This window comes from Cydia fagiglandana, chromosome 22 (assembly GCF_963556715.1).
Source record: "Cydia fagiglandana chromosome 22, ilCydFagi1.1, whole genome shotgun sequence".
Taxonomy (NCBI): Eukaryota; Metazoa; Arthropoda; class Insecta; order Lepidoptera; family Tortricidae; genus Cydia; species Cydia fagiglandana.
This window is the reverse complement of record NC_085953.1, coordinates 2,692,354-2,716,787: the sequence shown is the minus strand read 5'-3', so window position 1 is coordinate 2,716,787 and position 24,434 is coordinate 2,692,354. Positions and strand designations below refer to the sequence as shown.

The window sequence follows — 24,434 nt, the reverse complement described above, 5'->3', positions numbered from 1 at the left end:
TGCGGGTTGATGGCTGCTTCCTGGTTATTACACTCACTTAAAATAAGGTTTTTACTGTTTTATTGCAAATTAGGATATGTTACTTCCTTCGCGATTCGTGGTGACACTGAAGTTGTCAGTTATTGTTTTTCTTTGTGTCGCCGGCCAGTAGCCTCGCTACTTCAAGTAAGTTAGTATAGCGTGGTAGTACTAAGGTGGAATACTAAGCACTTAGCCTATAGTCAGGCTGCAGCAGTCAGCTGCATATTCATGTCGAGAATCATTTTGCTAATCTTCCAGAACAGAACGATGGAATAGTAATTTCCGTACTCTCGGCTTACCTGTGATAAAATGAGCTCAGTACTGGAACGGGATGACTCATTACTGCTAGTCTTCCAAACTCTTCATTCTTTAAAATCAATCCATAACCAACAATTCCTTTCCAGATCGAGCCCCAGCTCAAGCAGCTGTACCAGACCGCTGCAGCCCTGGTCCGTGAATACCTGGACGGTCTCATCGACCTGGTGGCGCACTTCGCTGCCCTGGTCACCGACTTCTTCGAGAAGCACAAGGCTGAGCTGCAGGAGCTGACCAACACAATTGCTGAGATATTCAAGGGTGAGTGGAATAAGAATTTCAACAGCATCATGAAAATGTGATGTGCTCCTTAATTCTTCATTTGTTTCTTCTTCTTAGTTCGATAATTTGTTTGAAGGTTCTTTAATTTAATTTAAAATACTGTGCACAAATTAACTAAATGGGATTTAACTTAATAAGTACAGTAAGCTGCACATATCAACCGAAGTTTTCGGAAACTTTCTCGACGTTTTAAAAGCATTTTCAATAAGCACGTCTGTAATATCATTCAGAACTGTTTGTTTATGTTTGCGATTGTCGTCTTATTTATATCAATATCCGATCATAAACATATACAAAAACACCATTTCTGAGGCTGTTCTGGTTATTTTACTGACTATTTATTGAAGATAGCCCTATTAAAAGAAACATCAACGTCCAAATAACTAGATTTTGTTTTCTTGGTACTATTTTATAATTGTATTAAAGATGGGATGGGAGGAGGTTACCCAAGCTTCCCGGCAGTGGCAGAATGCGAGCCCTACACCTCAGCAGGGGGTAACAAGATAAAAAAAAAATAGATGAAGAATTATTTTATAACCTGAACCATCTGTTTACAGACCTGACCCGCCTGGTTGTGGCCCAGCTCAAGGAGTTCCGCGTCAGAGCTGGAGAGATCTGCAGTGCCATCACCCAGCAGATCAAGGAGTTGCCCTTCGTGCAGACCCTCAAGGAAAGTGTACGTACTTTTCAAAATTGTATCACTTGCTTTTAGCAGCTGTAGCTACCAACCATGACCCTTATTACCTGGACAATAAAGTTCACTGAAAAATATCAATCAAAGTGGGTTATTTTCTTTACTGACATAAAAGTTTATGCTTTTACGACTAACTAAACTAAGTAACAATAAAAACTAAATGAAAGTTACAAATATATTGTCAGTCTAACGCGTCAATCTATTCACTGCTTACAACATCAAAGAGTGATTTTTGTCTTGACTCACTATGGAACATATCAAACTATTTATTTTTTATATCTGGTACTAGAGCCATAGTAAATTTGTGATATAATTTGACAAAAGTCGCTTATCAGTAGAGCAAAGGCAGAAATAATCATGCTGTATTTTCAATTGCTAAAAATATCAAAAGAGGGATGTATTATAAACTACTGTTACTGACAAAATTGCTTTAACAAATTAAGTTTATTTAATAATTTTACGGTTTAGACTCACTTGTTTTCACAAATCACTCGCGCGACACGTTTCGGAGAGCCTAGGTCTCCTTTATTAAGCACTAACAGTGCGAGCAGCGTTCACGACGGCCGTGTATCGCGTACTGCGGCGCACCGTGCTGCACGCTGCATGCAAATTAAGTTTGTTTTCGTTGCCGTTACTAAGTATTTTTTTGTCTACAGTGGCAAGAGCTGGCTGTGCCCGACCAGGTCATTGGTCTCCTGAACAACGTCTACAACGCCATCCAGGATGTCGTCCCCACTCCCGAAGCCAAGGCCTTCGTGGAGGCGCTACACAACTATGTGCAGAAGGTAACTATCTTCATCTATCACTTGAAAAGGCACGTGTTTTTTTTGCCCAGCGTAAACGGAACAGTACAAAATTTCAAGTGTTCTACGTACTCTTGTACGGATATGATGGTCGTTCCTGTCTACGTGACACCGTGATAAAACGGAAATTAGAGATTTATATTACGGCAACTGGCCCTATTACTGAGCTGTTCTGTACTGTAATCTCACCGAGCAAATTTCTCCTAATATTCTAGTATAGCTAAAGGCGAATCATGGATCACTAAGATCTGTCAAAATTTATATCATTTTCTCGCTGTCTCCCCACGCCGTCCCCTCCCTCTGACCCCGCGGATTTTGAAGTTCTGTTTCATATTAAGTATATGTTCAGGAATCAGGAAGTCTCCTCTCATTTCAGTATCATTGTATCCATCCTAATTAATCTACCGACTGAATGGTTCCAGCGAATCGAACATCCCAGTGTAATACGAAAGACATGATCATGGATCAAGTGGTGGTTTCAAATTCGTATGGTTTCCTAAAGACCCTTAACCAAAGCCTGACTTTTCTTATAGAAACTCAAGCAAGAGAAGTGCGACGACGCTAAGGAGATCCGCCAGATCTACGAGAAGTTCGCCGTGGCTCTGACGTCACTGGTTCAGTTCGTGCGCGGCCGCGTCAACGCCGCTGGCGTGCCCGGCATTGTCAATCTTAACCCGGTGAGTAGGAAGCTACTACTAACATTTCTACAGAAGGATTGAATTTGAAGGTCTAAGTTAAATCTTTCGAAACGGAAGAAAAACATTAAGAATCAAAATTCTCTAGACTCTTACCACGCTAACTTTGCAGAAACTTGGCAGTAAGAATTCATACATATCCCTCTATACCTACTTGGCGTAGCACTTGGCATGAAAACTTTTTCTACGGAAGCCACAATCGGAACAAAGATAGAAGCCAGCAAATTATATAAAAAAAATCATCTATCTATTCGTATCTGAACTTATAATTTTCTAAAAACACGGAAGTTTTATAAATCCTAATTATTGAAGCCAAGATTATTCTCAGTAGGTATTATCAGTACTAGTGTGAGGGCAGTCCTAATCCTTTAGTAAAATGAAAGTCCTGTCCAGACGTATTTATCATTGAGGTTGTTGATGATCTACAACTCACCCTATTTCCAGACCGCCTTCTTCACCGCCCCCGGCCGCTTCTCCGCACCGTCCATCTCCGGCGTGGCTTCCTTCAGCCTTCTCAACCAGTTCCTGAGAGGAGACGTTCCTGATGCTCTCGCCCTGCTCAGGGCCTACCGCCCACGCAGCCTGAACCCGCTTGATGAGATCCCTGCTAAGCGTAAGTTGATATTACATACATCACCGGCTCAGTGACCCAAAGAGGATCTTGGCCTCTGACACAAGAGAGCGCCACTCTGCCCTATTCTGCGCCACTTCTAGCCAGTTGGGTATTCCGAGGGCGGACAGGTCTTTTTCGGCTTTGTCACTCCAGCGGTATTTGGAACGCCCAGATGGACGGTTTCCGCCCGGAAGCCCCACATACGTTCATCGTCTTCTTCTTTTAGTTGATATTAATCCTTGTTTACCTGAACTTCTTTCAAATAACTGTATCCAAGTAGTCCAAATATTATTATGTATTCGCCAACTTTAGATTTACCCGGAAAAAAGGTTAATTTAAAGTTCAACATTATAACAAGCAGTTTGTATAATGCGAGCCTAGTTTTGGGTCCTTTGCCAAGACACTAGTCTGGTTCCAGTCTATGCAGCAGTCAAAGCTGTTCTCTACAAGTGATCGATTGTTTCATCTGCCATCAACAATGAGATATAAAATCGCGGTATTTCATTCTAGTCTAATCAGCTACTTAATAAACGCTTTAGAAAATATGGCGAAAATCTCTCTGAACCACTTCACAAATTGAAGAAGGATTTTTCCAATATTTTGAATCTGATCTTACTTCCACAGTCCGCGCTGTGGTCGTCAACGGCCAGCACATCTTCACCTTCGACGGCCGCCACCTGACCTTCCCCGGAAACTGCCGCTACGTCCTCGCCCACGACTACGTCGACAGGAACTTCACGCTGGCCATCCAGCTGCAGAACGGCAACCCGAAGGCTCTCATCCTGGAACACCAGGATGGCAAGTCTATTGAGCTGAAGGAGAACGGACAGGTATGTGCAGTGGCGAATTTGCACTTAGGCCCAGTAGGCCCGGGCATAGGATGCCAAGATATTACGGGCGGCTAATTGTGACAAAAATTCGCTGATATAACTCAAAATGTAGTCAATATGATGAGTGCGGAGAAAGAGGCGGCTACAGGGCCTGGGGCCTAGGGTGACAAAGACCGCAAATCCGCAACTGGGTATGTACTTGATACCTATGATCGAAAGTAAGGGGTACACCAAGCACAATTAGGAGACTGATCAACGATCAGCAGTGAACTTTGGAACTTCTAAAATAAAATGATAATATTGACAGACGGTTTAGAGCAACCGATCCAAATTCTTAGTGGTCAGGGACTATTTGAGCTATGCTCTTCACAGAATCACAAACTTTTTTGAATCTCAGATTATATCAGATAGTTAATCTGTGATCTGTGTAAGAATGTCCTATAATATTTATTTATTTATTTATTTATTTATTTTAATATATAATCTCACAATTAGCCCAGTTACTATGTGCTGAGACATTAGTCCTCAATTCTTCTCTCCGTTTTAACTTTTTAAATAGACTCCGACCAAGCTAACCCTACACTGTTTCCCTCCCTGTTTGACTAATTTGGCAAACGACAGTGTAGAAGCCACCTTAAGCCTCAAATTCCAATGAACAAAATATATGACAGCGGTACTTCCACAATTTTTATACCACATCGGTGGCAAACAAGCATACGGCCCACCTGATGGTAAGCAGTCTCCGTAACCTATGGACGCCTGCAACTCCAGAGGTGTTACATGCGCGTTGCCGAACAATCTGATGTTCCAATCTGAACACTGCTTCCAAGTTCCAAGCTGAACTTTTCATAAAAATTCTCTATAAATGTGTAAATAACTAACAATTATCCTTATTCAGGTTATGTACAACGGCGCTGCACACGGCTTCCCCGTGTGGGAGAAGGATGTGTTCGCCTACAAGATGGCCAACGGCCGTATCGGTCTCGGCTCTCGCTACGGCATCTCGGCTATCTGCACCAGCAAACTGCAGGTAACGCAAACTCAACCTTATAATCTTTGATATATTGGTGAAACTTCAATGACATTATAGCAGTCTTACGTCATAAAGATCAGTACATTTTAATGGTAAAGTTTTAGTGAATGGTTCTCTAATAGTTTTCTTTTCGCAGGTGTGCTACGTTGAGGTGTCTGGCTTCTATTTGGGCAAACTCCGTGGTCTTCTCGGAGATGGTAACAACGAGCCCTTTGATGACTTCAGGCTGCCCAACGGCAAGGTAAGATATAAGTACAACCGTGCTCGATCAAAGGATCAAAGGATCAAAGGATCAAAGGATCAAAGGATCAAACGACGCTAGACCGGACCGTGCCCTGGCCGGGGCGTCCGACATGTCTTTTTCTATGACGGCTGATCGGTAATAACGTGGTGCTTAACCCGCGCGTGGTGCCGTAAACGAAGCTCCGGCTCGGACACGGCCAGGTCTAACGTGAGTCATCCTTTAACCGTCAAAAATTTGATTTCATAAACATCTCCATAAATTTCAAAGAATCTCGAATTTGGCCTGACTCGATAAAATGACACAAATGGCATTTTAAAAAATCTGATATTCTAAATTGTAATCCAAAACACTCGTTAAAGACGACTTCAAAAATTATATTTACATTGGTATATCCTTTTCTATCCATCTGTGTTCTAATCGCGATTTCTGAACTTCGATTTCCCCAGATCACCACCTCCGAGAGCGAATTCGGCAACGCCTACAAACTGGCTTCCAGCTGCCAGCCAGTGAAGACTCCTGAACATTCGGCCCACCAGCACCACGCTGCGCTCCCAGCCGCCTGCGAAACTGTCTTCGGAGGAGCTTCGCCTCTTCGCCCGCTGTCGGTTGTGCTCGATGCTGCTCCATTCAGGTACTTGCCAATATCCTTCTATTCTTTTGTTTTACTTTGTCCAGCCGGCCTAGCCAAGGTTACAAACGCTATCGCTTCGACAACGAAAACCGTTATGTCTCTCTATAACACTTCCATATTAGTGTGACAGTGACAGTTGCGTTTCGATCGCTATGGAGCGTAAGCGATCGGCATCTTGGCTACGCGGCCAGGAAGAGATGCTTGTGATTGACGCTGCCCCATACCAGTGTTACTTAACCATCCAAACCGCTTTTGATCAATAAATGACAATGAAAACAGGCATAGCCTTCATCAGAAAGTATAGTAATAAGCGATCTTACAGTGTTTTCATACTTATATAAAATCGTAATCGAGAAATATATGATTACGCTCAACAGAATGTCTTTGAAGTAATCATATAATCATCTTATCTCTAAATTACTAGATCGATGCGCATGTTCAACAGACTTCACGATTACTTTTTATCTAATGTAAATCACTCCATCCTTGTCACCTTTTTGTATTCGCAATGTAAATCTAATCTTTCCCAACAGACAAGCTTGCATCCACGCCGTCACCGGTGATGGTGCCAACGCGCTTCACCAGGCCTGCGACCTCGGCCGCGGTTACGCTGTCCTCGCCCTCACTGGCCTGCTCCCGGCTGTTTTACCTCCAGCTTGCGTCCAATGCACGGATGCCGACAAACCCAGGACTTTAGGAGAAAGCTACGAGCTGAAATTGCCAAAGAAACAGGCTGATATCATTGTTACCTTTGAGACCACTAAGGTAAGCTGTCTAAAGCAACAGAGGACATATACTCTGGCACACCCACTTAGTAAGTAGAAAAACGCAGAAATTAAAATAATCTAGACACGAAAGTTTGACCTCCCATAGAAAATAAAAAATTTGCGCCTTTTTTCTACTGACAAGTAGAGTCTGTGCGGAAAGAGAAGAGTTGTGGAATGTATGGGGCCCCATACATTCCACAACTCTTCTCTTTCTGCACAGACTCTACCTAAAGTTGGGTGTCGTAAGATTGAGTCGAAGCCACAAAAAACTTAGTGATAAATCCTCAAAATAGGACTTACGGTACATCGATATTTCTGTTAAGTGCAATTCTGTAATAATCATAAAAACTTTTGGATGGCGCTAAAACCCTAAAGCCAAAAGTAAGCTAAGGTATTAACCCAGCATGATAGTTTAGTATTTAAGTATCCCCAGCAAGCTAGGCCGAATTTCACCTTCCCATACAAACGGGTTTAGCTTCTCATTTTAAAACTACGCGTTGGATTGTAATGAAACTTTGCACATGCAATGATATGAGGTTTATCTAGTCCTGTAATTAGTTTATATAGCTCCAGCTCATAAAACAAACGAAATAGAGCAACAATTAAGCATGAACCTGTTTTCAGCCTACTGAGAAGAGCTACAAGGAGCTGGCCGTGCCGCTGGTTTCCCAGCTGGTGGATACCCTGAAGGCGAAGAAGATCGATGACATCAAGATCTTCCTCACCGGAATCACACCTCAGTTCCCGTACCCTGTCATTTATGACACTGACCGTAAGTATTCAAAGTCATTAGACAAATCTAAAAATAAAGCCTTTAAAAAATCATATATTCGAGAAATCACGACCCATGCCACCATGACTTGGGTGGCCTAATGTTTATGGCATCGAGAATGCAGACACTGGTTCAATCCCAGCCTTGGGCACTGGAGGCTTTGGACACCGTTTCTTTCGTATATATCTATTTCAAAGTAGAGGCTTACTCGGGGGAGGGGAAGGGTACTGTAACGTTGTTCTACACCTTTATACTTACTTTTTTATTGTGAGCCTATTGTGTCCCACTGCTGGGCAAAGGCCCTCTTCTTCCATTCGTCCTGATTTTGAGGTCTGGGCATTCTCTCAAAAAAGAAGACCAACAGAAGCAACAAAAGCGTTACAACACTTTATCTTTTATCTTTTTGTAGTGAAACTGAAGAACGCGAAGGTCCAGTTCAACGACGAAACCCGCGCAGAGCACGTCAAACACATCGTCACCGGCTGTGAGAAGGCAGACCAAGCCCAGAGGCTCATTCTGGACTTTGTCGAGGAATTAAGAAGATTGTTCGGTAAGGGCTTTGATATTTTCTTTACCATCTTTATGCCCTGGCATTACATGGGTGAATCAACTTTTTCTTGTCGTTGGTTACATTCATCTCGTTTTATAGTATTTAAAACAACCAACCTAACTATGGCAGTTATTAGTCTTTTCCATTTCTTAGAGTCTATGCGGAAAGAAAAGAGTCCTGAAATGTAGGGGAGCCCATACATTCTACGACTCTTCTCTTTCTACGCAGACCATAGCATATTAGTAGCACATAGTATAACCAACCAAACAACCAACTATGCATTGTCGCCTAGCTGACGGGACAGAATAACAACATTAACAACAAAAAAGTTGATCCACCCACTTACTTACACTCTATCATGTTGAAATTATGTAGAAATCTATTTTCTCCCTACCCGCAATATCAGTTTTCCTTTTACTTTGCTCTAACATTGAGCCTTATTGATCGCTTGTATTTTCACCATCACTTGTTTTTTCTTCTTTTCTTAATTTGTAGGAAGGTGATCTGTGTAGAATTCTCTCCTAATATTCATCTTTTTATTTTATTTATCCCAGGTCTTACCAACGTGATGGCTGGATACCACTCAGTGCTAGAGCTGCCGCTGCGCCCCGGCGCTGTCAAGCACGCCATTAACGTTGTTGGAGAGTACTGCAAGCCTCAGGACTTATTGGTAATTACGTTCTCTTAGCTGCTGTCACGTCTGCCAAATATCGAATATAATATACATATGGGCATTTTCATTTAACTTGTACTAGTTAAGCGCGATTTAAGTTGTGTTTCAGTAACGTCTAACCGTTACATTCCTGACAAAATGTATGGGATTTGACATTGACTGTCAGTTTTGTAACGTTTGCTAACCGGCCGTTAAAGGTGTTCAATTAAGTGAAAATGCCCATATAGTCCTCCTCATCGTCATCCATGACGGCGACCATAAATAAACATTATGGACGTTGTCTAACGTGAGCCCTTATGTGGCTAGCCAGGCCGAACTTGGTCTTAAATACTCTATTGCACGCGTGACAATAAAGTTGGCTAGCTGCGTTGAGCGCCTACAGGTAGGAGGGCTTAGGTCTCTCTTTCCGTAATGTCGAATAAGAGAAAACTCGAATCAGAGATCTAACAAACCCCGCAAGCAATGGCGGGATAAGCTAGACTCCTTCTTGAATGAGTGTTCAGATAAAACACTGGTTTGAGGTCATTGGGGAGGCCTTTGCCCGGCAGTGGGACACGGCAGGCTTCATAAAAGAAACTTCCCTTTATAAGTACATTTTCGAATTTAAGGTTTAAATTGCATTCAGCCTTATGACCGACATCAGTCTAGAGTATTTAGATTAAGTATCTACGTCTAGTCAAATGTCTAGTCAAATTAAGATGCTATAGCTTACTGACAGATGAATAGTTTGCTTGTTTGGTACCATGGAACCTATTTAATTGAAAACTCCATTGGATTTTGATGATATTAACACTTCTCAACATGTTTAGTGTACTAGTAATTCTTTCCAAAACCTAAACAACTCTAGGTTTAGTAGGTAGGTTTAGGTATTTCTTCATGGCCAGATTCTAACAACACATCTTTCCCAGGTCCGGTTCTTCCAAAGCCAAGCCTTCAACACCATTTTCGCCGAGAACGCCTACACCCACACCCTGATCACTGTAACCGAGGGTCTCCAGATCGGTGGTGGCAAGAGCCCCGACCAGGTCGTTGGATGGACTGATGAAGCGGTTCTGCTGCTGGGAGACAAGAAGCAGAGCCGAGAGTCTGAGCAGCTCAGGCAGAGCTTGGATATCCGTAGAGACTCTTGCATTGAATTCGCTGAATCGGTAAGTCCTTTGGCTTTAGTTTCGTGGGTATCTCTTTCTCTGGTTTGTTCCTCATGTCTGAGGATCATGTTCGGCATCAGAGTAAATTGTATTTATTAACTAACTCAGCGCAGCGTAGGACGTCCACCCACAAGATGGACAGACGACTTTGTTAAGGCCGCCGGAAGACGCTGGATGCGGGTCGCTTCCAACCGGTACGAATGGAGGTCTAAGGGGGAGGCCTATGTTCAGCAGTGGACGTCTTATGGCTGAGATGATGATGATTAACTAACTAATTTCTCTTTTCAGACGGACGGCATCACACTCTCATCCACCAACTACCTGAAGCTGAACCCTGGCCAGCAGAAGCAGTTCCTCCAAACAGCAGCTGGTGCCATCACGCATAAACTGCTCTCGCAGAACCTCGTCCAGGACTGCACGTGCGGTTACGCTGATCCGTTCCTCGCTCGGTCCTTCTGCGTGAACAAGAGCAGGAAGGAAGCTGTAAGTATCTTCTGTCTCTCATAAACTGCTGTAGCCTCATAGTAGCCAGCCATACTAGCTTACTCATGTAAAGGAATTTACTGCATAAGGCGTTAATTTTTCAGTCGACAAGTACAAGAATTATGTCGTATTACACTCAACTTTATGACCAAAATGAACAAATATTGCAGATAAGCTTATAATATGTGGATTGATCAATCAGTGTATATGTCGCCGGCCGATCGTAAGATCAGGCATAACGTGAAATTCCTAGGCATATCGTGAAACGTGAAAATCTTTTTGACTCGTTCCCTGAGTCGACGGAGCCCCGCTACGCGGAGCTCCTATTTCTGGACAATTTGCCCTCCGGGCATCTGAAGCAACCTAACGAATCTAATCTTACCTATATAGTGGTTTAATGTTACTGTCCTCAAAACAATACACAGGAACATTACGATCTGCCTGATCTTACGATCGGCCGCCGACATATATATTAACTGTACGTAATTAGGCATTAAAACACTTGTGTGATGTTGAAACTTGCTTTTAGTTCATTTCATAAACCAATTCCATAAACCGTTTCATTATGTAGCAGTCACATAACCTACTATTATTTAAGTTTCTTTTTTTAATCGTTAACCTCTTTTGTTCACAGGCCCACAGAAGAAAGTAGAGCGACTTTAATCTAGTGCTACCGACCAAATACTAGACCTACAATCAGTCATTCTGTTAGTGTAAATTAAAATTATTAGGCAATCATTGAGTATAGAAAGAAAGAATATTTAAACTGTACCTATTTAAAGTTTTTAAGCGCCATTAAAATTAGACCAAGCTCTCTGTATGGCGTTTGCAATTAAAAAGTGTGGTAATGTCATCATAAATGTGTAATTTCTATGAATATAATTATGACGTTTATAATGAAATTTCCACTTTGTGTTCTGTCAAACTAGGTGCAGAGTTAGCTTAGTTACTATCTTTCGAAAGAATTCGAATATTTATAAGTAAGAAAAAAAACCGATTTTTTCTATTTATTAACACTTTGAATGCAAAAAACGAAAGAAGACAAGAAGAAGAAGAGTTTTGTTGTGAGTTTGAAGAGGTGTCGTTAAGTCTTTGTGCCTATAGCGCCAAAAACGCCTCTAAGCGCTACGGCCTACGCAAATCAACTTTTTCTTTGAAGTAGGTAAAGTTTACATTGACTTACTTGAGCGATTTTTATATGTGCCTTACGTATGTGATAAATGGCGTCTAAGTAGCAAAAATGTATGTTCAAGGTATATTGTTATAATTATTTGAACTATGTATCTCTCAAATTGTTTATACGACAACGGTTTCACTCACTTGAATTTTTAGTCGCTATTGGCGACATGTGAGTGAAACCGTTGACAATTCAAAAAAATTATGTCTCACGAAAGTTTAATATCGATTATGTATCTCTCTTTTTCTCTACTCTGTGACATGTCAGGTTTTAAGGCAGTCTTTATTTATCAATGCCGATTATTCTGAAGGTATTAAATTACCAATCGCTTGACATTGTATTAGAATATTAAAAAAATATGTTACAAGTTCTGTGTTTTACTTTATAACTTCACTCCTTAATATGAGGGGCATTTCATATGAAGCGGACAGGAAAAAAAAAGTGAGGTTCCCGAATTTGTTTATATTTGGTTTAGTACTTCTTCTAGTAGGTATAAAACCGGACGCTAAATATTTTTTATGTGTGACGTTTATTTTAAAAATTATGAGCTTTTCAAAAATTACCGTAATTGAAATTCCGATTTTTTGAAACTCGGATATCGTATAATTAAAATATATAACTTATTATTAAACCAAGCGTCTTGTATAGAATTTTTAATGATCTTTTCAGCGAAGAAATCAATTTTGAAGAATAAAAAAAAATAATGGTTAAAACCGGAAGTAAACTTTTCGAAACCATTTTTCGAAAACTTTAACCAGTTTTTTTTTTATTTTTTTTTTATCTCAAAATATAGCCCTAAGTATGTACAAAATACACTAGAAGTTGCAGGATGGGATCTCCATTGGTTAAAACAATAGGTCAATAAATGTACATTCATGTCGCCCTGAGTGCGACGTACCGTACTGGTATACATACATATAGCAGCTGTTTAGCTTATAAGAACATGTATTCAGTAAGACTGCTGGTAAATTCTAAACATAACATAATGAAATAAGAAAGTCAACAATTCTAACCAGTTTATTTCATAATTTTTATTATTTTACAATAAGAATCTATGCTAGAGCTCGTTCTTTTTACAAGAAGTCCGTCAGTTTTCGGAATAAACCCATGAAACTTTTTTGTTCCTGGAATCGTGACTGCGGAATCAAACCTGGCCTGCAAAAATATCCTCTGACGTTGAATATCGTCTTTAGTTAGAGCAATAGTAGATTGCCGTTTGCTTCAAAGATGATTTTGCCCAGTCATACAATCGCATTGGTGAAATTATTGATCTACTTGGAGGTAACTGCAAACTTGCACGCGTCGCCAAACGTTTCAGGTTCCCTCCGAGACCGTCGCAGGGCCCTTTACCGTGAGATGTTGCGTGAAAATGTGCCTCTGCACTCGTATTAAAATCATCCTTGTAATGAATAAGATGAACAAAGTTAAACTTATTTTTAAAATGTTGTGAGGCACCATCGGTTATGTATATGATTTTAGATGCAACTATTTCTTTTTCTGAAAGGTGCTTGTGTAGTAATATTTGGTAAGCATAGGCAGCTGTGTCATGGTTTAACTTTGTTAATCTTATTCATTACAAGGATGATTTTAATACGAATGCGGAGGCACATTTTCACGCAACATCTCACGGTAAAGGGCCCTGCGACGGTCTCGGAGGGAACCTGAAACGTTTGGCGACGCGTGCAAGTTTGCAGTTACCTCCAAGTAGATCAATAATTTCACCAATGCGATTGTACAGTCGCCATCAGATATATCGGAGCGGCTAAGGTGTTCACAAATATCTGAACACGCCTCTATTGTCAGGGGGGCGTTAGAGTGCATGTTCAGATATTGTTAACACCTTGGCCGCTCCGATATATCTGATGGCGACTGTATGACTGGGCAAAATCATCTTTGAAGCAAACGGCAATCTACTATTGCTCTAAAGACGATATTCAACGTCAGAGGATATTTTTGCAGGCCAGGTTTGATTCCGCAGTCACGATTCCAGGAACAAAAAAGTTTCATGCGTTTATTCCGAAAACTGACGGTCTTCTTGTAAAAAGAACGAGCTCTAGCATAGATTCTTATTGTAAAATAATAAAAATTATGAAATAAACTGGTTAGAATTGTTGACTTTCTTATTTCATTATGTTATGTTTAGAATTTACCAGCAGTCTTACTGAATACGTTCTTATAAGCTAAACAGCTGCTATATGTATGTATACCAGTACGGTACGTCGGACTCAGGGCAACATGTATGTACATTTATTGACCTATTGTTTTAACCAATGGAGATCCCATTCTGCAACTTCTAGTGTATTTTGTACATACTTAGGGCTATATTTTGAGATAAAAAAAATTAAAAAAAAACTGGTCAAAATTTTCGAAAAATGGTTTCGAAAAGTTTACTTCCGGTTTTAACCTTTTTTTTTTTATTCTTCAAAATTGATTTCTTCGCTGAAAAGATCATTAAACATTCTATACAAAACGCTTGGTTTAATAAGGATTATGCGATGTTTATGCCATTATTGTTTCCACCTAGTCGCGATTCTACACAATATGAATTCCACGCAGCTGAAGTTTATCACGAGCGTTATTCTTCACAGTCATTATTTCAGCACAATCTTGACTCTACCTGGTAGCGATTCTACACAATATTTATTCCACACATCTGAAGTTTATCACATGCGTTATTCTTCACACAAATATATTAAGTACTATACAATCGTCGCAACTCTTATTAATGTGGTTCTACACAACTCCATTTATTTTTTGCATTTGCTGGGTGAGAAGTATTAGATGGAGGCAATACGGACAATATTACCTATCCACGGATATCAGTAAAAAGCAGATCAGCTCTACTAAGTTGAACGTTTTTATACTTTCGATCTATTCTCACTAACGTACTTATAAGTAAGTAAGAAAGAGATAGACACTATGCTGTCGCACAGGTCTTCACTTGTAATCGTCCCAGTTATTCACGAAATCGTAGCGAATTTTTTTTTGGAAAGGTTACCCTGGGGATCGTGGCGAAAGTTATACACGGTGTATCAGGAGGAAACCGAAAAATATAAACAGCGTGTTCCTGACCATATTTAAAAAATAAAATCGGACAAAGTTACGGACGGATAAAGGTCGGATAAAGTTGGCTGGATTCATCTTAGTTTTTGAGATATTAATATTTTAAATTTAAATAATTATGGGTGATTACTCCATGCCTAATGTACTTTTGCTAACGACGTTGCCGCATTGTTATACAGTCTAGGAGTTACTATTACAGAATCTCGAAAAGACAGATATCACTCATGAAACTCATCTGCTTTAGAAAATAAAATCTTTGATTTCGCGTTTTAAGTCTTTGTTTCTTACGATACGCCACTGTATTGGTTTTACAAAGAAATATGCAAAAATGACAGTTTTGTTTTTATTTTTTACAAAAATGTATATAACAGTTTTTGCTTCTAATAACCTCAGGAATGTGCTGTTAAAATTATTCGGTCTCCTCCTGATACACCGTGTATAACCTTCGCCACGATCCCCCAGGGTAACCTTTCTTAAAAAAAATTCGCTACGTTTTCGTGAATAACTGGGACGATTACAGGTGAAGACCTGTGCGACAGCATAGTGTCTATCTCTTTCTTACTTACTTATAAGTACGTTAGTGAGAATAGATCGAAAGTATAAAAACGTTCAACTTAGTAGAGCTGATCTGCTTTTTACTGATATCCGTGGATAGGTAATATTGTCCGTATTGCCTCCATCTAATACTTCTCACCCAGCAAATGCAAAAAATAAATGGAGTTGTGTAGAACCACATTAATAAGAGTTGCGACGATTGTATAGTAATATATTTGTGTGAAGAATAACGCATGTGATAAACTTCAGATGTGTGGAATAAATATTGTGTAGAATCGCTACTAGGTAGAGTCAAGATTGTGCTGAAATAATGACTGTGAAGAATAACGCTCGTGATAAACTTCAGCTGCGTGGAATTCATATTGTGTAGAATCGCGACTAGGTGGAAACAATAATGGCATAAACATCGCATAATCCTTTAATAATAAGTTATGTAATGCAACGTAAAAGAAACCACTGCGCGTAGTAATAATATGAGTCATACGCGCTACTTGCTGTGCCCGGTATCGTAGGAACCCGCCTTACCCCGCGCGCGCACAGCCCGCACGGTCGCCCGCGCCAGGCCTTTATAAGCCGCAGCGCGGCTTCGGCTCGCTCACGGAGAGCCACTCGGAACCTCGCACGGACGCACCTCACCAGCACCTGCATATCCGCCGACGATTTTCCTGAGAAAATCGAAGCCGGAACGCGCCCGGCCCCTGCCGGAGGGGAAGCCCAGCTGTGACCAGAACCCATCCACCGATGGTCGCCCTGTCTAACAGGGTCGACCGACGGTGACGCGTCGCGCAGGTCCCGCACACATGGACAAGAAGCCACCGAGGTCCCCCCCCGTCCCTCCGGGGCGGGTGAGTAGACAAGAAAACGGATTTTACAATCCACCCGCAGCCATAACAGTAAAGCTCGCGACCCCCCCGGTCCCCTCGGATAGGGTGGGTAGTTTGAAACGCGAGTTTTACGAAGTACCCGACGACACCAGGACTCCCGAACCCGCCCGCGGCCCCACAAAGCCGTGGCAAGCAGACTTCGACGGACTCATAGAAGCCCTTGGACGCCCCTACGCACCGACCCCCCCGCGGGTAGCCCCAGACCGACTTTCCCCTCGCGGGCAACTTGGGCCCGGAGAAAGTCGGTCACATACCTCCGCACATGGAGGCATATCCAACAGTCTACAGGCTGTGGGGGCTCGCCCCTGGGACAGTGGAGCCGTCCATGGAAGAAACCCAACCACAGCGCCACCTGGACGAGCGCCCGGCCACTCTTCGACCTTCGGCAGTTGAGGAGGGACCGGAGCGCAGCCCGCCTGACTGCGAAGAGGATGATGATGATGATGACAACATCCCGCCGCCCAAGGACCAGCAACTCCGTGCCAGCCCCGGAGTCGCCCCGCAGCCCCACAAAGGCCCTTCTAAGGGCCCCCACCACAACAACGACGCCGGACACACAGAGGCCCCCAAGCTGGGAACCTCTGTACCAGCACCCCCGGTTCCCGCGCCAGCACCTGCTCTCGCGGACGCCGGCTCCACCCACGGAGCCGCCTCGCAGCCCCACAAAGGCCCTTCTAAGGGCCCCCACCACAACAACGACGCCGGACACACAGAGGCCCCCAAGCTGGGAACCTCTGTACCAGCACCCCCGGTTCCCGCGCCAGCACCTGCTCTCGCGGACGCCGGCCCCACCCACGCAACCGTCGCAGCCCCACAGCTGCGCCCGAACAAGACGTCCGAGCGCGCCGCACGCTCGCGTCTCTGCCATCTACTGGGCATCGCGCCGCTCCACGCACGCCCTCCGGACAACCGCCGACAGCGCCAGCGCCCCCAGGGCACGGGTGCCAGAAGGAGAAGAAAAAGATGCCACTCAGCGGGCACTGCGCCGCTCCACGCACGCCCTCCGGACAGCCGCCGACAGCGCCAGCTCCCCCCCTGGGACACCGGCGCAAGAAGCAGAGGGAGTCAGCCCGCAGCAGCTACGAGGCCCCACAGCCACAAAGCCGCTGATAGGCTAAAAAGAAGAATCTAAAGCCATGACAGGCCATCACGGCTAGCCATGGCGCAGAAGCCACCGCCCTTAGAATAAGGGCACAAAACAGACCCACCCGTAGTTACGGGTGGCGATTAGAAACCGCCAAAAATCCCCAAAAGGGATGGAAAGGCATCTCATGCCTCCCTTCGGGAGGCATGAAAGAAGCAAGCGCGGCTCGCTCAGTTTGTCTCGCGCAGCGATCCGATCACATTGAAATGGGACGGAGTAGCTGACTTGACGAGCAAAGCATCGCGACCGCCCGGTATTGCTTCCGTAGCACGGTTCGTGCCGGTCAGCCGCGACGTACTTTTCTAAGTGCTAGGACGTACACTTTGTACTTAGGAGTAGTTGCGCTAAGCGATACTTCCGTAACACGGTTTATCTGTTTGGCATTGCACTACGTTTCGTTTGCATGTTAAGTTAAGTAAACCGTAAGTTGTAATATTTTGTTAGTCTCTTTTGTTATGTTGTGCATTTAAATATTTTATACGCTAAGTTCTCTAGCTTGCCGCTTAATTGTTAAAGTTAGAGTCTTTTAGCTTATACTCTGTTGCCTTGTTTTTGCATATGTTTGATTTTCTAAACGCTTAGCATTATTTTAGTTTAGCTTGCTTTGCAATATTATTATTCCCCTTGTAAACTTTCACGGATATTTTCTTATACGCTTGCCTTGTTTAATGTTAATGTTTGCACTATAACAATTTACGCTTGTTGCTTATTGTTTAACTTTGTTCTTTCTTACTTTGAGTATTAACTTGCCGTACTGTTTTGCTAAAGTTTACTGTGATACATTAATTTCATTGCTTTTAGTTTAGTATTTTCTTAGTTTTAGCTAACGCTTGCCCTACTGTTTCTATAATATTCACTGTGGTGCGATTTTCTTGGCAATAAACGTCTTTAACTCTGCCGTGGTGGTTTCTATATTCGAACCTGCATTACAATCTGGCGCCCAGTCGTGGAGGCCAAACGGTATAACTTAAGACCTAGAACTGTCGAGAAATCCATCAAGACGAAGGTCATCAAACCAGAGATGTCGACCGAATCTTCTCCGAAGGAGCCTTCCCAGCTCATGAGTTTATCTACGGAACAGTTCAGGGAACTGCTACAAGCGGTTGGTAGTAGTAAAAAGAAAACATTACTTAGCAAATGTCCTGCAAGATTCAATGGCACTCGAAGTCCTACAGCAGTAGAAGCATTCATATCAGGCGTTTCAACCTTTAAGCAAGTGGAAGATTTAGAAGATAGTGCAATCCTAGAGGGGCTGCCCTTGATATTACAAGACGATGCTGCAGTTTGGTGGCAAGACGTTAAGCATGAAATAGATACCTGGAAGGAATTTGAAAATCGTTTACGACACGCTTACGCTCCAAAGAAACCTACTTATGTAATCCTACAGGATATTATCGAGATTAAGCAAGACAAGAATACACCAACAGAGATTTTTATACAGAAGAAGCGAGCACTCATTGCACAATTACCACCACCTCGGTTTACAGAACAATTCGAGATAGATATGATTTTTGGACAATTACGTTTTGAGATCAGGGATAAAATTAACAGAGACACAGTAACTACTTTTAAAGAGTTATCTGAAAAGGCCAGACACGTCGAACGCAGTTTAAGTGAAAGAGCGGCGAAGATGGAAAAACCAGTAACCAGTCACAACACAAAATTGAAGTCACGCTGTAATTATTGTAGAATACCAGGTCACGCGGCTGACGTTTGCAGGAAGTTGTTACGAAGAAACGAACAAGCTGCTGAGAAACCAGAAGTGGCCCCAAAGCCTAGTCAGTCAGCAACAGCGTCAGTCACTCCTTTGGATCCTGCAAAGCCAAAATTTAAGTGTTATGGTTGTGGTGAGCCAGGCGTTGTTCGTAGTCGGTGTCCGAAGTGCAATATTGAGAAGGTGAAGTTAGAAGAAATCTGCTCAATTAACTTATCTGGACCACGCCGAAGGCCTACAGTTCCCATGAAGATTGATAATATAGAATCAATTGGCCATGTTGACACATGCGCGAAATCCAGTGTCTGTTCATACCAATTGTACCGAAGACTTTCAGACGAGGGATACAAGTTTAAACAGGAACGGAGATATATAACCCTCGCAGATGGTTTAAGGAAGATGCAAGACGTCCTCACCATCACCGTACCTATCTATGTGTATGGTAAAACAGTACCTACACTACTTGTTAAGCTACCAGGAACCAGTAATACGAAGACATTATTAGGAGTAGACTATATAACCGACGCTCTGATGGTCCTCAATGTTCCTCAGCTCACATGCCGATTTTTAGATGAGCCCTCCAAAGTTTTCGATTTGATCCTGAAAGACATAGGAGAAACTCTTATTAGCCAAATAGTGTCTGAAGTTTCGTTGCCAGAACTACTCTCTCCAACTTTGTCGACTCCAGAGAAATGTGTGACTCCCAAGCAATCTACATCAATGACTGAAATGAGTCTTGAGCGTCCATATGGACCTTCCTTCAGTATTGGGTTAACCGTGTCCCCAAAGATGGCCGTTAAGCGACAGCTTGAGCCGCAACTAGCTGATGAAGCTCCTTCTACCTCTGCACAGAGCATGAGTACTAGCCAGCTACCACCTGAAGAGATTCTTAAGAGTTATGGACCTCTAATACCGATTGACCTGCGCACACCTCCCAAACGTCAATGTAACGAACTGCTCGATGGCTACTCTCCAATTATAGATGCCTTGAAGCTTGATGCGATGAAAGCTTTTGAAGAAGATGACATAGAGTTATCACCCGTTTCCAGAAATCTTTTTGGAACTCCGAGCACAGATATTGCCTCTATTGACATAGCTGAACGAGTTCTCAGCTCTGAGGAAGATAAGCAGTTGAACGAATTAATAAGTCGACACGAAGACATTTTTATTCCAAACGGAAAACCAACAACGCAGACAGAGCATGTGATCGAAACTGGAAGTCATCGACCCATCTCTGTACCACCGTATCGTTTACCGCCAGCAAAAACTGAAATACTGAAAGCGGAAGTCAGTAAAATGCTCAATGAAGGGATAATCAAACCATGCCAGTCGCCATGGTCCGCACCTGTTGTTATGGTTCCTAAGAAGGACGGAGGAACAAGAGTTTGCGTTGATTATAGACAACTGAACGCTATTACAACACCTGACGTGTATCCCTTACCGCGCATTGATGATCTGCTGCACAATGCTAAACGAACGCCCTTCATGTCTACCATAGACTTGCGTGCTGGCTACTGGCAAATCAAGGTCAAAGACGAGGATCAATCTAAAACTAGCTTCGTCACGCCATTTGGCATGTATATGTTTCTTCGTATGCCATTCGGACTCCGCAACGCGCCAGCCACATTCCAAAGACTCATGGATGGTTTCCGCATATCTTTGAGCCATATAAAACTTTTAGTTTATCTCGACGATCTCATCATTATGTCCACATCGTTTGAGCAACATTTAAAAGATCTGCAAGATGTATTCGCTCGTTTGAGGGAGTATAACCTAACAGCGAATAGAGAGAAGTGTAACTTTTGCGTCGCAAAGATTAATTATCTTGGCCATTACATCACAGCGGATGGACTCGAACTCGATCCAGATAAGATCAGTTCAATCTTGAAGATGCCCGCGCCTTCCAATCTCAAACATTTATTGTCATTTATACAAGCGTGCTCATGGTACCGAAGATTCGTGCCAAACTTTGCCACAGTTGCTGAGCCTCTAACACGCTTGACAAAGAAGAACACAGAGTGGACTTGGAAAAGCGAACAGCAGACTGCGTTTGAGACTTTACGAAAACTCCTCGTTTCAGCTCCCGTTTTGGCACAGGCTGATGATTCTAAGCCTTACATAATAAAATCAGATGCTAGTAGCTATGCCATCGGTGCAGTTTTAGTGCAGGGGGAGGGGGATCAAGAACATCCCGTTGAATACGCCAGTCGGTTGTTAAATCAGGCAGAGCGCAACTACTCGACTACTGAACGAGAAGCTTTGAGCGTCGTGTGGGCAGTTAATAAATTTCGAGGCTACATAGAAGGTTCACCGATTACGATCATGACTGATCATCAAGCTTTAAGATGGCTTATGACGTTAAAGTCTCCAACAGGTAGATTAGCCAGATGGGCTCTACAATTGCAGCCATTCGACTTGACCATAAAATACATACCCGGTCGAACAAATGTTGTTGCCGATATGTTGTCACGCCCTAACTGTGATTTGGACAACAAGGAAAGTTGTGGAATCTGTAGCGTTGTAGTAGATACACCTACAAAGAGTCCAAAAGAAATAAGAGAGAAACAGTTGAAAGATGAAAACATAAAGAAGATTATCACAGCTTTAGAAGGAAGCTCAGTAGAAGATGCAAGATACTGGAGTCATAAAGGATATATCATGAACAACGGCATATTGTACCGATATAACCCTGACAGTGATGCTGAAAACAGTCAGCTTGTTGTTCCAGTAGACGAGCAAAAAGATGTTATCTCTGTTTACCATGACGAGCCTACCGCAGGGCACTACGGCGCAGAGAAAACCTTTAATCGTATCAGTATGCGATACTTTTGGAAAGGCATGAGAAAGGACATCGAGAATTACGTCCGCAATTGTATACCATGCCAAAGATACAAGCCTTCCAACATGAAGCCAGCTGGACTACTCCAGACGACAGCTATGAATAAGAGGTTTGAAGTCATTGCCTTTGATTTATTTGGCCCTCTACCGACATCATCAGATGGAAAGTCATGGATTCTCATCATTGAAGACTTGTGTACTCGTTGGGTCGAATTATTCGCACTGGAGAGTGCAACCGCTGAAGTTTGCGCAATGACACTCATCAACGAGATCTTCTTGCGATATGGAATGCCAAGAAGGATGATCAGTGATAATGGTACACAATTTGTCAGCGCTGTTATGCAACAAGTAACGTATGTCCTCAAGATCAAACATGCGTTTACACCCGTGTATCATCCAGAGACCAATCCCGTTGAACGAAAAAACAGAGATCTCAAGACGCAACTAGCCATACTAGTAGGTGACAATCATCGTGTCTGGTCTGAGCAGCTACCAAGTATACGTTTCGCAATGAACACAGCAACAGGTTCAACCACTGGCCATTCACCTGCTTATCTGACGTTTGGCCGCGAATTGAGAACCCCTGATGACAATGAGCATGATCTAAGGGAGATAATTCTGTCAGAAAATTTCATTCCAGAAATAACGCCAAAGTTATTAACCATAGCGGAAACGTTGAATAGAGTAAGAGAAGTTCAGGAAATGAAGGAGGAGAAGAGGAAAGAATACGTCGACAAGAGTAGAAGAAATTGTCCAAATTATAAGCCTGGAGATCAAGTGATGGTAGAAAGCCCTGCCATTAGTAAAACCGCTCAAGGATTTAGTGCAAAGCTCGCCCCTCGTAGAGATGGTCCATATACGATCCTCAGCAGCCATGGACCAAGTTCCTTCCATATTGCCGACCCTAGCCATCCGAACTGTAGTATTGGATTGTATCACGCCTCTGCACTGCGCCCATACCAATGCGAGAAAGATAGCCCATTGCCATCACCTGCTATACCAATCCGCAAAAGAGGTCGTCCTCCAAAGAAGCCTGTAACCAAAGACACATCTCAACGCACTTCGCGCCCGCGTGGTCGTCAGCCCCGTCAACAAGATAATCTGGCTTCCTCGCCGAGACGTCTTCGGAGCCAGAGGGGGAGATTGTAATGCAACGTAAAAGAAACCACTGCGCGTAGTAATAATATGAGTCATACGCGCTACTTGCTGTGCCCGGTATCGTAGGAACCCGCCTTACCCCGCGCGCGCACAGCCCGCACGGTCGCCCGCGCCAGGCCTTTATAAGCCGCAGCGCGGCCTCGGCTCGCTCAGTTTGTCTCGCGCAGCGATCCGATCACATTTCAATGGGACGGAGTAGCTGACTTGACGAGCAAAGCATCGCGACCGCCCGGTATTGCTTCCGTAGCACGGTTCGTGCCGGTCAGCCGCGACGTACTTTTCTAAGTGCTAGGACGTACACTTTGTACTTAGGAGTAGTTGCGCTAAGCGATACTTCCGTAACACGGTTTATCTGTTTGGCATTGCACTACGTTTCGTTTGCATGTTACGTTAAGTAAACCGTAAGTTGTAATATTTTGTTAGTCTCTTTTGTTATGTTGTGCATTTAAATATTTTATACGCTAAGTTCTATAGCTTGCCGCTTAATTGTTAAAGTTAGAGTCTTTTAGCTTATACTCTGTTGCCTTGTTTTTGCATATGTTTGATTTTCTAAACGCTTAGCATTATTTTAGTTTAGCTTGCTTTGCAATATTATTATTCCCCTTGTAAACTTTCACGGATATTTTCTTATACGCTTGCCTTGTTTAATGTTAATGTTTGCACTATAACAATTTACGCTTGTTGCTTATTGTTTAACTTTGTTCTTTCTTACTTTGAGTATTAACTTGCCGTACTGTTTTGCTAAAGTTTACTGTGATACATTAATTTCATTGCTTTTAGTTTAGTATTTTCTTAGTTTTAGCTAACGCTTGCCCTACTGTTTCTATAATATTCACTGTGGTGCGATTTTCTTGGCAATAAACGTCTTTAACTCTGCCGTGGTGGTTTCTATATTCGAACCTGCATTACAGTTATATATTTTAATTAGTCGATATTCAAGTTTCAAAAAATCGGAATTTCAATTACGGTAATTTTTGAAAAGCTCATAATTTTGAAAATAAACGTCATACATAAAAAATATTTGGCGTCCGGTTTTATACCTACTAGAAGAAGAACTAAACCAAATATAAACAAATTCGGGAACCTCACTTTTTTTTTCCTGTCCGCTTCATATGAAATGCCCCATGATCCAGCCGGGGTATTATGGATGGCTTTATCCATCTTTATCCACGTGACAAAATAACTGACACTTTTTAACACCATAGGGTAGAAAGTGGCGGACACCGTTTTATCACGCTGTCAGGAGTGGCTCACTCCGCGATTTCGTCGCTTTGCTACAGGTAGCTAAAAGTACATCCGTTCGACCCCAATTTTGGGGTTTGCCATAAGCCGCGCGTGGCGCTGTCG

General features: G+C 42.7%; 1 protein-coding gene across 1 annotated transcript in view; it reads left to right on the top strand.

The window, feature by feature from the left end:
• LOC134675622 (apolipophorins) overlaps positions 1–12,096 on the top strand; it is a 39,305-nt gene extending 27,209 nt beyond the window's left edge. The window contains exons 35-50 of the mRNA XM_063533950.1: positions 426–597; positions 1,176–1,294; positions 1,969–2,097; positions 2,649–2,792; positions 3,255–3,423; positions 4,048–4,253; positions 5,152–5,283; positions 5,423–5,527; positions 5,977–6,161; positions 6,695–6,926; positions 7,553–7,700; positions 8,110–8,250; positions 8,805–8,920; positions 9,832–10,071; positions 10,360–10,554; positions 11,189–12,096. Coding sequence (XP_063390020.1) covers positions 426–597; positions 1,176–1,294; positions 1,969–2,097; positions 2,649–2,792; positions 3,255–3,423; positions 4,048–4,253; positions 5,152–5,283; positions 5,423–5,527; positions 5,977–6,161; positions 6,695–6,926; positions 7,553–7,700; positions 8,110–8,250; positions 8,805–8,920; positions 9,832–10,071; positions 10,360–10,554; positions 11,189–11,206 — 2,451 coding nt within the window. The 3' untranslated portion in view covers positions 11,207–12,096. The remainder of the gene's footprint in view (positions 1–425; positions 598–1,175; positions 1,295–1,968; positions 2,098–2,648; positions 2,793–3,254; positions 3,424–4,047; positions 4,254–5,151; positions 5,284–5,422; positions 5,528–5,976; positions 6,162–6,694; positions 6,927–7,552; positions 7,701–8,109; positions 8,251–8,804; positions 8,921–9,831; positions 10,072–10,359; positions 10,555–11,188) is intronic.
• Positions 12,097–24,434: the final 12,338 nt, after the last annotated feature.